The sequence below is a fragment of the Rhamphochromis longiceps genome, linkage group LG11 (genome assembly GCF_057381845.1).
Source record: "Rhamphochromis longiceps isolate RC_006_pf linkage group LG11, R_longiceps_female_GT1.1, whole genome shotgun sequence".
Classification (NCBI taxonomy): Eukaryota; Metazoa; Chordata; class Actinopteri; order Cichliformes; family Cichlidae; genus Rhamphochromis; species Rhamphochromis longiceps.
This window is the reverse complement of record NC_140567.1, coordinates 37,804,231-37,818,479: the sequence shown is the minus strand read 5'-3', so window position 1 is coordinate 37,818,479 and position 14,249 is coordinate 37,804,231. Positions and strand designations below refer to the sequence as shown.

At 43.0% G+C, this 14,249-nt stretch overlaps 1 protein-coding gene and 1 long non-coding RNA gene across 2 annotated transcripts; both read right to left on the bottom strand.

Annotated features, from left to right (window-relative positions):
• LOC146659960 (uncharacterized) lies at positions 1 to 2,249 on the bottom strand. Its single transcript, XR_014913842.1, has 2 exons — positions 1,586 to 2,249; positions 1 to 426 (listed from the first exon to the last, which is right to left on the bottom strand). It is a non-coding gene; the product is annotated as an uncharacterized LOC146659960 (long non-coding RNA).
• Positions 2,250 to 3,047: 798 nt separating this feature from the next.
• On the bottom strand, positions 3,048 to 8,418 carry LOC146659959 (putative C-type lectin domain family 20 member A). Its single transcript, XM_085423951.1, has 5 exons — positions 8,291 to 8,418; positions 6,967 to 7,326; positions 6,555 to 6,881; positions 3,731 to 3,828; positions 3,048 to 3,340 (listed from the first exon to the last, which is right to left on the bottom strand). Exons 1-5 carry the CDS (start codon positions 8,397 to 8,399, stop codon positions 3,200 to 3,202), a joined length of 1,035 nt encoding a protein of 344 aa, XP_085280077.1. The 5' UTR covers positions 8,400 to 8,418; the 3' UTR covers positions 3,048 to 3,199.
• Positions 8,419 to 14,249: the final 5,831 nt, after the last annotated feature.

The window sequence follows — 14,249 nt, the reverse complement described above, 5'->3', positions numbered from 1 at the left end:
TAAATCCTACAATCTAAACTACAGCAGAAGATTTAGTGGTTTGATGGTTTTAGTGTCTCTCGTTTTCGGCGCTCTGCACAGCGACAGGGTGATGATTTCTGAACAGAGCGCCCTCAGCGCTGGGAAAAGAACTACAAACTGGATTTAAAAAGAAAAAAAACATGGACGTGAGGTCAGCATTGGAAGCTCCACCCCTTCACTATCATGTTAGAGGAATATTGGGAAAAGTAATGAGCGACCTCACGCGTATGAGCAGAAAGACACTTAAACTGTCTCGTTGGTTTTGAGTCTTTCCTCCTCTGCCGGCGTCTGGATGCCGTTAGTGTGCTCCTGCTTCTTGTCTTTGTTTAGGAAGGGAAGCCCCTTGCTCTTCACCATCAGGCCGAAGTCGATGGAAAACGCCACAGTCGCCAAGAACCCAAAGACCTGGACGACAGAGAAGAAGAAGAGCGCTGCTGTAGGTGACCTGATAACACACTAGGGCTGCCACGATTAGTCGACTATTAAAATCGTCGACGACTGATTTAATAGTCGACGCGTCGTTTGAAGCTTTGTAAGATCACAAAAGACGCAGGAATAAGTAGCAGGATTTAAGAGTGTAATAACGGACTGAAACAGAAGATGGCAGCACTGCATGTACAAGGATGCCAGCTGCCGTTAAACGCCGAAGAAGAAGAAGCTGTGTCCCAGAATTCATAGCGCGGCCCAGCTCAGTTTGCAACAATGGCGGCAGCTAGTTAGTTTTAATATTACTCTTATTATTCTTTCTGGGTCACAAAATAAACGTTTAACATATTTTCATGGAGAATGTAGCTGTGTAAACCTCAAATATCTGCTCAGTTTATCAAGACACCGCATATTTTCAAAAGCGCTCCGACGTTTTCGGAGACGTCTGTTACCCACTAGCTCGATAGCTAGCCGGGGGCTAGGCTAACTAGAGCCGTGAGAACACCGGACTCCCGGCAGATCGTTTTCAAACCCACCGCCATCTTTCGCTACTCAGGTTAAACATGATATATGAGTCACTTAGATAACTTAAAATGTTATTGTTTGGCTTTTTTTAGTATTTTATTTGTTCCTGAGTAAATCGGTTTGGCTGAGATTAAAGTTATAGTTTTTACACAGCTGAATAAACGTCAAGCAGACAGCTGACTATCAGAAGTGTGAGATGCTGGAGAGTTTACTCCGGTGTCCTGTTATATTTTAGATAGCAAGGAGTTTATTAAACTTCACCGAAACAATCTGCAGATTTCATTAGAGTTTAATAAACTATCATCTTGTCTTTATTTTTAGTTAGCACAGACCTTAAACACTTAAAGCTGTAAGCTAATGATAGTTATATGAGCAGATGCTGCTGGTGCAATAAGCTGTACGTTTTACGTCCAATGGATGATGATCTGATTAGTCGACTAATCGCAAAAATAATCGGTGACTAGTCGACTATCAAAATAATCCTTTGTGGCAGCCCTATAACACACACTGTCAGCCAGGAAGGAAAGGAAAGGAGGAGATATAGAAGAAAAGGAAAAGGAAGATTCAGGAGGTAGGAAAGGAGGGTAGTGCGAGTCCGAGGACGTTTTCTCACCACAGCAACGGTTGCCTGAACCAAAGAGCCGCGGTCTGCGGCGAAGACGCAGGAGGAGATGAAGAGCAGCACAGCGATGACCCCGGTGTAAATCAAGTCCTGTAAAAGAGAAGAAGAAGAAGAAGGTGAGACGAGCGCCTCCGACAGTCTCCGAGTTGCCGCCCTCAATCTGACCGGATCAACAAAACAATAAAAGTGGACTTTTCTCAAACTGGAGGCGCTGCAGCGTGACGTAAAACAGCCACACGCTTCATTTTGAGCCTTGAGTCTGGATTTTTTTCAGCATGCTGAACCCTCGACTCACCGTTCACGGCCTCACTGTACTTAATAATAAAGCTCTGTTTGTAATACTTCACATGTGACAGATTTTCATGGAGACAATCCTGCTGAACATCCACACGTTGGTTTAAGTCCAAGTTCATATTCAGAGCTACAATCCAACAAGTCTCGGTGTGTTAAAATGTTTTGCTGCTTTGATCCATCAGTTCTATGATGTTATCTTTGTGCCACTATTCTGAGCGCATGAAACAAAGTTTGCAGGTGCAAGTGTTGCATTTTGAAGAGAAATTTATTTTGAGTGACGAAAAGCTGAATTTGAGTGAACAAACTTCATTGCTGCGTGCAAAAAATGTATTTCAGTGTTTGCTGTTATCCACACACACACACACACACACACCCTCTCGCTCAGTTTTTGCACTTGCTCGCGCTCTCAACGTTTATGCCCGTGCGCGCTCAACTCTTTCTCTACACCGTTGTATTTGTGCCACAAAACCAGCCAATCACAGACTTGGATGCAAAAATATCTGATTGGCTGTTCTGGTCTCCAATCAGCTCGAAATGACAAAATGCAATATCCCAGAATGCATTTCATCCAAAACTCAAAGGAGGCAGTGGCGGAGGAACACAGAGTGGCAGAGTTTGAAATATTACTCTTTCTGGGTCACAAAATAAACTTTTAAGATATTTTCATGCGAGAATGTTTCTGTGTAAACTTCAAATATCTGCTCGATTCATCAAGACGTCACATATTTGCATAAGTGCAAAAACTGAGCGAGAGGAGCTGCTGTTGTGTGTGTGTGTGGAGATAATAGCAAACACTGAAATACATTTTTTGCACGCAGCAATGAAGTTTGTTCACTCAAAATAAATTTCTCCTCAAAATACAACACTTGCACCTGAAAACTCTGTTTACGTGCGCTCAGAGTAGTGGCACAAAGATAAGTTCTAACACTCCGGAATCTGACTGGAGGCTACAAGTGCAGTTCAGTCTGCAGACTGTAGGTGGCAGCATCACACAGTTATATGACAGCTGCTTTTACTGGTTTCCAGCCACAGTGTGTGTGTGTGTGTGTGTGTGTGTGTGTGTGTGTGTGTGTTTCTGTGTTTTTGTGTGTGTGTGTGTGTGTGTGTGCGTGCGTGTGTGTGCGTGTTTCTGTGTTTTTGTGTGTGCGTGCGTGTGTGTGTGGGGTCTGATCTGAGCTTAGGATAAAGAAGGATGATTTCCAACTGTCAGTCATGCAAAGCTACGCTGTTACAGTCCAGCAGTCAGAGTACAGAGATGGAAATAAGTTGAATTACACAGCAGATCATCTGAGGAACATCAGCCAATAACGTTCAGACTAAACCGCCACAGTCTTCCTTCTCACTGTAAGCGGCTGTCTCCTCCTCTCTGTGGAAAACCTTCCCATCAGGCTGCGTCCTCCACCTCAGCTTCACCTCCTCTCTGATCCCTTGCTCCACCAGCTTCTCCCTCACCTGAAACACAGTTTTCACACATTAACAGAAGCTCCTCATTAATCAGCCGTTGTTTCTGTAGTGAGCAGAAAACGTTGTTGGTGCTGTTTCTGGGGGAAATGAACTAAATGAACTGGCTGGGGATGAAACTGAAGTCTGGAATTAGGCCTCATTGCCTGTCATTGGTTCACGTCGTCTCCTCACAGTAATCTGAAATTAAGTGACTTCTTCAAGTTACCAGTTAAAAAGGTTAAATAATACAAATGGATGGGATTGCATTAAACGAGCCCCGTATCTCTGCAGCTGTGTGCTGTCACGTGTCCCTGAACCTGCACAGACTCACTGCTCTCTATCATTTCACAGTAGTTATAGCGGTCTGTTCCTTGTATCGGGGCCCGTGTGACCTCTGACCTGCTGCAGGATGGATTCTTGCACTGTGGGGTCGTTCAGGTCTGCAGATCCCGCCCTCAGCTGAACCTTCACTGACCTCGAGGCTGAAGGTTTGACATCTGCAGAGAAAGAAAAGGGCCATTCAATTCAATTCAATTTTATTTATACATCACTAAATCACAACAACAGTCGCCTCAAGGCGCTTTATACTGTGCGGTAGACCCTATAGTAATACATATAGAGAAAAAACCAAGCAATCAAATGACCCCCTATGAATAAGCACTTTGGCGACAGTCAGAAGGAAAAACTTTTTCCCTTTTAACAGGAAGAAACCTCCAGCAGAACTCAGAGCTCAGGGAGGGGCGCAAATGGAAGAACGCAGTCTTACATATTTGTTTAATATGTGCATTGAAGGACATGTCCTGGTCAAAAATGACTCCAAGGTTCCTCACAGTGTTACTGGAGGCCAAGGTAATGCCATCCAGAGTAAGAATCTGCTTAGATATCATATTTCTAAGCTTTTCAGGGCCGAGTACAATAACCTCAGTTTGATCTGAATTAAGAAGCAGAAAGTTAGCGGCCATCCAGGTCTTTATGTCTTTAAGACATTCCTGCAGTGTAACTCATTGGTGTGTGTTATCTGGCTTCATGCACAGATAGAGCTGGGTGTCATCTGCATAGCAGTGTAAATGTATGCTATGTCTTCTAATGATGCTGCCTAAGGGAAGCATGTATAATGTAAAAGTGCTATATAAATAAAATTGATTTGATACTTTACTTAGGCAATCAAATTAAGATAGATTTTATGTTGTTGGTTTTAAAGAACTGGATGGATATTTTAATGTATTTTTTATTTCTATTTTTCAAGAGTTGGAGAAGTGCCCTTTTTTCATAACTTGGCCTACCCTTTTTAGTTTTGTTAATATTGGCAATAGTGAGAAGTACTATGGTTGGATTCAAATGTATTTAACATAGGGCATCTAATTAAGGTAAATGTCATGTTTTTAGTTGGTAGAATCTGATGAGCAATATTTTATTTTATTATTTTTTATTTTGTTTTTCAGTTTTCCTCCTGAGTGATTGCCACCTTAACGTGGTCAGGGGGTTTGTGTGCCTCAGTGACACTAAGATCTAGACCTGCAGAAGCTGAGCCTTCAGGGGGGACACCCAAGTTGGTCAGGTTTTAGGGTAGAGGTTTGACAAAGTGCAATCCAATTACATGACAAAAACAGTTATTCAGAGCACCCCACATTCGCCTCAGCTGCCACCATGTGCCCCCTTTACATTTCTGTCTGCCCCCTCATATATGCCTGTCTAGAACCAGCCCAGCACACCACCCCCTCGGCCTGTGCTTCGAGGTTTCTGGTAGTTAGAATGACTCGGGGGTGTTGATTCATTTAAACTAACATAATCATCCTGCTGCAACCAGGTTTCTGTAAGGCAGAGTAAATCGATTTGTTGATCAATTATTAAGTCATGTACTAACAGAGACTTGGAGGAGAGAGACCTAATATTTAATAATCCACATTTCACTGTTTTACTCTTTGGTTCAGATGTGGATACTGTATTGTTCTTTCTTTGTAATTGTTTATGTTTAAGTTGTTTGTTGCTGGTTTTAGTTTGTTTTTTGTCTGTTTGGGAGCTGACACAGTCTCTATGGAGATGGGTTTTTGGGGGGGTAGCAGGAGGAGAGAAGCTGCAGAGAGGCGTGTAAGACTGCAACTCTGCTTCCTGGTCCCAACTCTGGATAGTCATATTTTGGGGGGTTTAATAAATTTGTCCATATTTCTAGAAATGAGAGCTGCTCCATCCAAAGTGGGATGGATGCCGTCTCTCCTAACAAGACCAGGTTTCCTCCAGAAGGTTTGCCAATTATCTATGAAGCCCACATCGTTTCTGGGACACCACTCAGACAGCCAGCAATTTAAGGAGAACATGCGGCTAAACATGTCACTCCTGGTCTGATTGGGGAGGGGACCAGAGAAAACTACAGAGTCCGACATTGTTTTGGCAAAGTTGCACACCGATTCAATATTGATTTTAGTGACCTCTGATTGGCGTAACCGGGTGTCATTACTGCCGACGTGAATTATGATCTTACTGAATTTACGTTTACCCTTAGCCAGCAGTTTTAAATTTCCTTCAATGTCGCCTGCTCTGGCCCCTGCCGGTGTCTCTAGCTTCACATGTCTGAGAACAGAATCACCAATTACCAGAGTTTGACCCCCGGCGGGTGTGTCGCCGAGTGGGGAAAAACGGTTAGACACATGAACGGGTTGGTGGTGTACCTGGGGCTTCTGTTTAGGACTATGCTTCCTCCTCACCGTGACCCAGCCGCCCTCTTTCCCCAGCTGCTTGGGGTCTGCCGGGGAACAGCTAGCGGGGCCTACGCTATCTTCGGCTGCACCAGCTACAGGGGCCTGGCTAGCTACGGGTGAATGAAGGGTGCGAAGCCGAGTCTCCAATTCAGTAATCCTGGCCTCCAGAGCTGCAAATATGCTACATTTGTTACAGATATCATTACTGCTAAAGGAGTAACTAAACATCTGACACAATGAGCAAGAAAGTGCAGGAGGGACAGGTGAAGTAGCCATGGTGCACGTGAAGATTATACTATGAAAACAGAAGTTATCTAAAGGTTTTTAATTAAATTGCTACGCAGATAAGCTACTCAACTACTACTTCCTGTTCCTGTGTTGAAACAGGAACAGGAAGTGATACTCTACCGCAGACAGAGCAAACACTAAATGACAGCGCCACCCAAAGCATCGGCAGTGCTGTGCCAAGAGTGTCCGGATGAGCCCAGGAGGACCAGACTGTGCAGAAACACAGAGGACAGACTCACCTCTGGAGCAGAGGAAGGGGCGTTGGTCATCACAGTTATGACTGTTGAAGGAGCCTGTTGATCCGACTATTGTGGCACAGTTTACGCTGTCATCAGGCTGCCCGGGCCCCCACGGCAGGTTGGAGGCTGTGCTCGAGTTTGACCACGTCCAGTATTTTCTGTACAGTCCAATCCAGGCACCAGCAGTATCTGACAACATAGAAGCGACCTGGCTGTTGTCCTGCGTGTTGGTGATGGTGCTCAGGTCTGTGTACGTCTGTCTGCAGTAAGACTGAGCATCAGACCAGGTCATTGAGTTCTTCACCAGGATGTGTTTGTTAGTCGCAGCTGAAACAAAAGATCAGACGGATTCAAACCTGCAGCTAAAATGTTCAGTTTGTCAAACCCTGGTACCAAAGTCTGAAACACTCACCGTCATAGCAGACAAAGTAATAAGTAGCTGAGCACGGTCTTGTGGACCATGATCCATCACTAGATATTGTAACACACTCATTGGTCCCTGGCTGTCCCGGTGACCACATGTTAAACCAGGATGACTGAACTGGACCGAGGCGAGACCATTTCCAGCCGCTCTTGGAGAGTCCAATCCACGCCTCGGTGCTCCCCGCCCTTTTCTGGGCTTCCTGGATGAGAGCTGAGCTGTTAACGATGGCGAGGTCAATGTACTCATCTCTGCAGTATTGCTGAGCATCGTTCCAGGACTTCTGCAGGTCAACCAGGTGGAGCTGTCTGACTAACTGATCAGACTGAAGATGGCAGACCATCACGTAACCTGAGAGGACACGAGTCAGTCAGCGCGGTCACAGACTCACCTCAGCTCGACTATTTTAGTCATCAGGAGAATAAATTCTTTACATGCTACCACAACGCAAACTTTTTGTTGACATCTTTAAAGACGTGAATATATGTTAATATATGTGTCCTTCAAAGGATGTGTAACTCGTGTACTGGTTAAAAGCTGTTTTACGGTGCCTGTGGACACCTACACACTGGTTTCCTGCTCCAGGGCGAAACTCTCACATCAGCTTAAAAAGCTGCTTTAACAGTGCTAAGTTTGTTTTTCACTCTGGCCTTATTGCACATGTATTTGGACGATTTTTCCTCTTCAGTGTGCACAATGAAGGAAAACGACGTGTTAGTGGTCGAGGCTCAAAGCTGAACAACACGTGCACTAGGGCTGGGCCATATTATACCGTTCACGGTAATACCGGTACAATGTTAGGCAACAATAAGAAAATGAAATATCATGATAAATATTTTTGGTCATATCGCCCTGCTCTAACGTGCACACGGACGTGGTAAAAGCAGTCAGGATCTTTTTCAGCGAGCTGACGGGTTTGCAGCGTTTCAGGCTTTCAGTCAGATTTCTACACAGAAAATAAAATCAAGACGTGTTTTTCTCAGCAGTGCACACAAACAGCCACGTTCATGCACTGACTCTTCCCTCCTTTCTTTCTTTACTCTTTTACTTCACTTTATACAAACTCTTACAAACTACCGACCATTAAACTGTCAATCAAACTTCTAACTGGACCCAAAGAAACCTTTAGAAGTTTAGTTGACATGACAAAGGTCTTTGGAGATTGTACGAGTGTTCCTGTGACTGCTTGAAGCTCGTTTACAGACACCTTTAAAATAATCCCTATGGAGCAGTTCACTTTGTGCTTTCTTTGATTTTCTGACATCAAAAGTTTTATTCAAACTGTAAATGAGGCGACTGAGATGAGTTCACAGACCTGAGAGCAGCAGCAGGATCAGTCCACACCTCTTCATGACTGAGAGCTGAAAAACTGTGAAGACGTCCTCATGAATCTCATCTGCAGCTGCTCGTTCATTATTAATCATAACACTTAAAGCAGCATCATGCTCAGAACTTCATGCTCTTAACATTTAATCAAATCAGAATCAGGTTACGTTCATTGTCGAGTGTCTTCATTCGCCTTACAGACAGGTCTGAACACAGCAAACATGAGAACCACATTTTTTGAGGTTTATTGTGTTTGTTGTTTCTTTGACATCACCTGAAAGGCTTTTCTTTGATGAGATACACTGATGAAGCTTCCCCTTATTCAGACGGAGGTTCTTGGTCAGCCTGAGAGCGAGAATGACGGTAACCCTGAGTAAGAAGCACGAGACTTATCAACACTAAAACAAGCAGAAATTATTTAGTTAAATTATTATTTAGAAACAACAAAAACAGGACAGTTAAAAGTTTTAACTCCAGTAAATCGATGTTTCAGCACATCATTTTTTCTCTCCTTATGTTTTTGGATTTGGTCGTCTCTGCGTCAACACGACGTCTCTGTGGTGCATTTCAGAGGAGCTAACAGTGAAACTCAAACCTGTGAGTTCCTCCTCACCCAGGCTGCACGACATGTTTCAGTTACAATGAACTTATTGAAAAATCAAAGGAAGTGAAACACTGACCACAGAGACATTAAACCCACCACCTCAGTGTGTCAGCCAGTGTCTTCATCAGCACTGCTGACCACACGTTTAAAGAAGTCATTCAGTCGGCTCATTAAAACGTAAGGATGGCAGTTTGGGACAAAAACAGTCTGTGAGGGCTCCTGTTCCTGCTGGCAGGTAAGACTGACTGTGATGATGATGATCATTTGATTTGCTTCTCAAACTTTGGTTTGGAATAATTTTGGCCAAAAAGCTTCTGTTTTCCCATCAAACTGTTATTAATGAACAGATTTGATTGAGTTAAATGAGTTTTTTAATCTCTTGAATGTTTCAGATGGATCAAAAATTCTCTCTCAAGAAAATCTGAACAGTAAAGAAGTTTGAATGGTTGTGTCTGATGTTGATCTGATGACATTACCTTTGCATTCTGCATCAAAAAGTCTGAACTTTTCAAAGATCTTGTTGTTTGAACTGAAACTTTGTTTTAGTGCTTCACACCGCAGTCTGTATTTACTGACGATCCCTGGCTGCCCCAGTCTGCATGGCAAATATCCTTCGGCAAGATACTAACCCTAAGTTGCCTCTGATGCAGCCATCGGTGTATGAAAGCACTGACAAGCATAGAAAGCAGTGTTTGTGTGAATGGGTGAATGTGGCATGTTGTATAAAGCGCTATAGAAGAGTCAGTCCCTTTACCGTCCATCACTAAACTGAGTCACTGCGTTCTAATCGCTGTTTGCTCGTCTTTAGGTGCTGTGGGTCAAACTGTGATCTATCCTCTCTGGTCTACTTGTGCTGTCAGAGGATCCACTGCCACGCTCCCCTGCACCTTCACACTGACTTTCAATGAGAGTGAAGTTTCACGAGAGGCCATCAGAGTCCGCTGGTATCAGAGCCGGTGGTATCAACTCTGTCAGCTCACCAAACCATTTGGGTACGACAGTGATTCAAAAAACAACACACAACATAATTTTGCTAAATGCCCAAAGTAGCCAAGGGCATCTGGTGAGCTTTTTGCAGCATCAGCTACTACCAGATTTAAAGTGTGGGCACCACATGGGACCAAAAAAGCTCTTGAGTTTAGCTGAAGCAACCTTGCCTGAACACCTTTATTTTTTCCCTTCATGTTGGCCCCATTGTCATAGGACTGTCCTCTGCAGTCTTCAAAAGGAATGTTAAGCTCCTCTATCCGTTTTAGGATGAGAGTTGACAAATGATCTCCTGTTGATTCCTCTGCAACAATGACAGAGAGCTGTTCCTTATGACTCAGATCAGGTGTGCAATCTAAAATGATGGAGAAATACTTTGATATCTTCCACAATGCATTTTATTATTCTTGAACTGATGGTGTCAATCAGTTCATTTTGGATTGTTTTTCCCAGATAACGTATGTGACTGCCAGCTCCACTTTCTACTCTACTGACATGCTGCTTCATCACTGGATCAAATTTGGCCATAAGCTCCACTTCTTTCAGAAAATTGCCATTGTCTGGTTTATTTAATGTGTCTGTGGACCCCCTGAAAGCCATGTTTCTTTCAGCTAAGGACTGAATTATTGCCACCAAACGATGTAGAACTTCACGCCACCTTTTTCTCTCAGCCTCAGCAAGTGCCATCTCTTGTTTATCTATTGTGAGTCCTTTCGCAAAACGGACCTCCAAGTCCTTCCATGTTGCCATGTGAGCATTATGCTCCTGGCTATCCTCATGGACCTTGAGCAAGTGGCTTGCATTTTTCCAGTCCTTCAGACCTTCCCTACTCAGTTTGTAATCTCTCTTGGAAAACATTTTGCAGCAGAAGCAGTGCAAGCTATCCTCTTTTTTCGAATACATAAGCCAGGTTCTTCTCACCTTTTCCCCATTGATTAAGAGTCTGTTAAAATAATCATGCTGACACCTTCGCCCGTCTTTCTGTTTCGGGAATGTGAAGTCACTATCAATTACAAATGGACCTCTGTGAACTAACTCTGTTCGTACCTTTTCAGTTAAAGCAGAAGGCCAGTCAGCAGGGTCTATTGGTGCAGCAGGAAGACCGCTTGATGCTGCTGCATCATGGCTGGGTTGTGCTGCTGGTGCTGCTGATGCTGCATCACTGGTGGGTTGTGCTGCTGAAGTGGAGGCAGCAGCGGTAGATGTGGTAGATGGCCCAGGGGTGGGATTTAGAAACTTCAACAGTGCATCTGAAGAGAGGAGTATGTGACACCACTGAGTATTAAAGTCTAATAATAAAAACATATGATTCCAGGAATAAAATGAAATGATATAATATAAATGAAAAACCAAAGAGATATATGTATGATGTTAACTGATATGCAAATTAGATTAGATTCAATTTATTGTCATCATTACAGTGAAATGCTGAATAGCAGAATGCAAAGTAACAGTATAATATCATATGAGAATGTTATGTTATGATTATCTTTGACCGAATCACAGCAGTGCTCATATTAAAAAACAGCATTCCCTCTCATGTGATATTGCTTAATTAGCATTAATGATGTGCGCTTTAACAACTAGGCTTACAACTATAATATATACAGGGGTGGAAAAGTGACTATTACCTGCAGGGTAAACGTTAGCTAACCAGAAGGCAATAACAATGTAAACAAAAAACACCTGCTTAAAAGATGAATACAAATGAGGAATGGTGGGAAAGGTGGGAGTACTGTAATTACCTAACGTTACATTATTATTTTCCATAACAATTTAGCCCCCTCCACAATATTAACTGACGTTAAAACAGTTAACTAGCTATTTATTGATTAGCAATTAGCGAATCATGTAACATTAGCTTAATGCTAAAAATTTAGGTTACTATCACATTCAAATAATTTCATGTAGGCTAACGTTACCTACCTCTGTCTTTTTCTCGTTTCTCCTCCTCTTCTTCTCTCTTTTTTCTTCCCTGGCCACCTGACAGTTTTGGCCGTTTTGACATCTTGTGTCCAAAAGGAACCATGATACGGGAAGGGAGGGGGCGCATTGTACGGGGAGGGGGGCGTAATGTTGTAACAAATAATGTTTCTATTAACTAAGCTTTACTTTGCATTTTAATTAACGTGGGATTATTTTTTGTATTTAGAAATAATAGTACCAACTTTTTTTTTTTTTCAACATTTATGGCACTGGCGTGGCGCCCCCTGATGGACGGCGCCCTTAGCATTTGCCTATACGGCCTATGCCACGGGCCGGCCCTGCATTGAGGAGCCCTGTACAACACGTCTTCACATGGCTACCAGACACGCCCCCCGTCATTTTGTTATTATTCAATTCAGAACTGCCCAGACCAGACACAGTGACGTTTCACCAGAATCCCTTTGATCTCTGGTCTTCTTTATGACATCAGCACCCGAAAACCTATAAATAGGGGAGAGGTTCTCACTCTTGGCAGTCTTTCAAAGAGAGTGGAAGAATTCACTAGGCAGGAAACTACTGGAAACTTGCGTTTCTGACACAGTTGACGGTATTTTTAAAAAATCTTTTAGTTGGTACAGAGATTTAGCATCAACTTCAATTTGAAATATGAGTCTGTCAAATCCTGTTGCATGCAACATGAGAGCCGAGAACGAAAAACTTAAACAGCAAATCAAAGAGCTGAAAAATGAGAATAAAACTCTCAAACAACAAAACTCTACCATACGTGACCTTAAAGTCGAGAACGCCGACCTTAAGGAGCAAAAAAGAGAGCTCATAAATGAGAACAAGATTCTCCAAAAAAACATTGAAGTTCTCTTCAAACGAAGTGGGTTCTCTAAAAACAAGAGGAAAAGAGACCTGCAACTAGAGAATGAAACAATTCACATCAGAATTCAAGAGCTGGAATATTTGAATACAGTTCTACAGGATTCACAAAGCTCCAATAGCAAAGAAATTCAGCAACACAAAGAGGTGATGCAGGAAATGCAGGATGAAATCAGAGAGCTGCAAAGCAAAAAGGCAGGCTATGTTATAAAAGTGAAAGGCATGGAAAAGGACAACCAGTCTTTAAGAGAGGAAAATGATGTGACGGTAAAACGCATGTGTGAGCTGAAAAGGGACTTTGAAAAGGAAAAAGATGACATGCAACAGGAAATACAGGCTGTTAAAACTGAGCTCCATCAGGCAAACACAGCCTTTAAAGAGTTACAAGAGAGTGAAGAAAGAAAAAGGATCATGAATGAGGAAAACAAAACAACGGACAGTGAACAGCTCAGACAGACCCTGGAACGCCAATGCTTTGCACATGAAATTGACATATTGAGGCGGCATAACGAACTTCTTGAACAGGACCTCCAGGAGCTTTCCAAAAGGAGTGGTGATTCTCAAAAAGAACTGAAACCACACGATGAGGGTGTGAAAGGAGAATCACGGATCTTCAAAGCCACTGAGAAAGACTCCCAACATGATGTTAACGTGACCAACAGAGAAAAGGAGTTGTTGTGCCATGAATTTGAGGAAATGAAAAGAGAGCTTGAAGAGGTCAAGAAAAATCTGTATGATTCACAGGAAGAACATAACAATCTGATAAACAACTACGATGTCCAAGTTGACATACTCAAACAACAAAATAAGGCCTTAGAAAATACGGTTAGTGACCTTACCAAAAAGATGTGGAATGGACGGGAAGCGATGAGACAAATGGAAAAGAACTTTCAAGAACAAAGGAAGCTACTCGAAAATCTCCGAGGAGAATTCGAGGAAATTTAGCACAACTACGACTTTGGCCCTCCCTATTAAAGCTGGTTAACGCAGGTTCAATAGGGCTATAACTTAGACAATGGAAGTTCATTTGATTTAATTGGCCCAAAATGAGTGACTGCACCCAGACACTCAGTAGCAAAAGAATTACAGAGATTCAAGAGAGAAAACTGTTTCTGCATAGACTCCTATAGTACTGCAAGTCGTGTCATCGCTTGGTGTCCTGCATAGAGTGCAGGTTTAAGGTATCTACGTATCTTTCAGAATTAGAAGCTATGCTGCGTCAGGGGTTATAACAGCTGTGCCCCCCCCCCAACCGGTCGAGGCAGATGGCCGCCCCTCACTGAGCCTGGTTCTGCCGAAAGTTTCTTCCTGTTAAAAGGGAGTTTTTCTTTCCCACCGTCACCAAGTCTAAGGAGCTTGGAGAAAAGCGCCTGGACTTCTTTAACTTAAAGAAGTCCAGGCGCTTTTCTTTCCAAGCTCCTTAGACTACTATGGCCTTGATGACTGATAACCTTCACAGACACTGTCATCAAGGGTTTGCTCACAGGGGATCATCTGATTGTTGGGGGGTTTTCTCTCTTATATTGTATGGTCTTTACCTTACAAT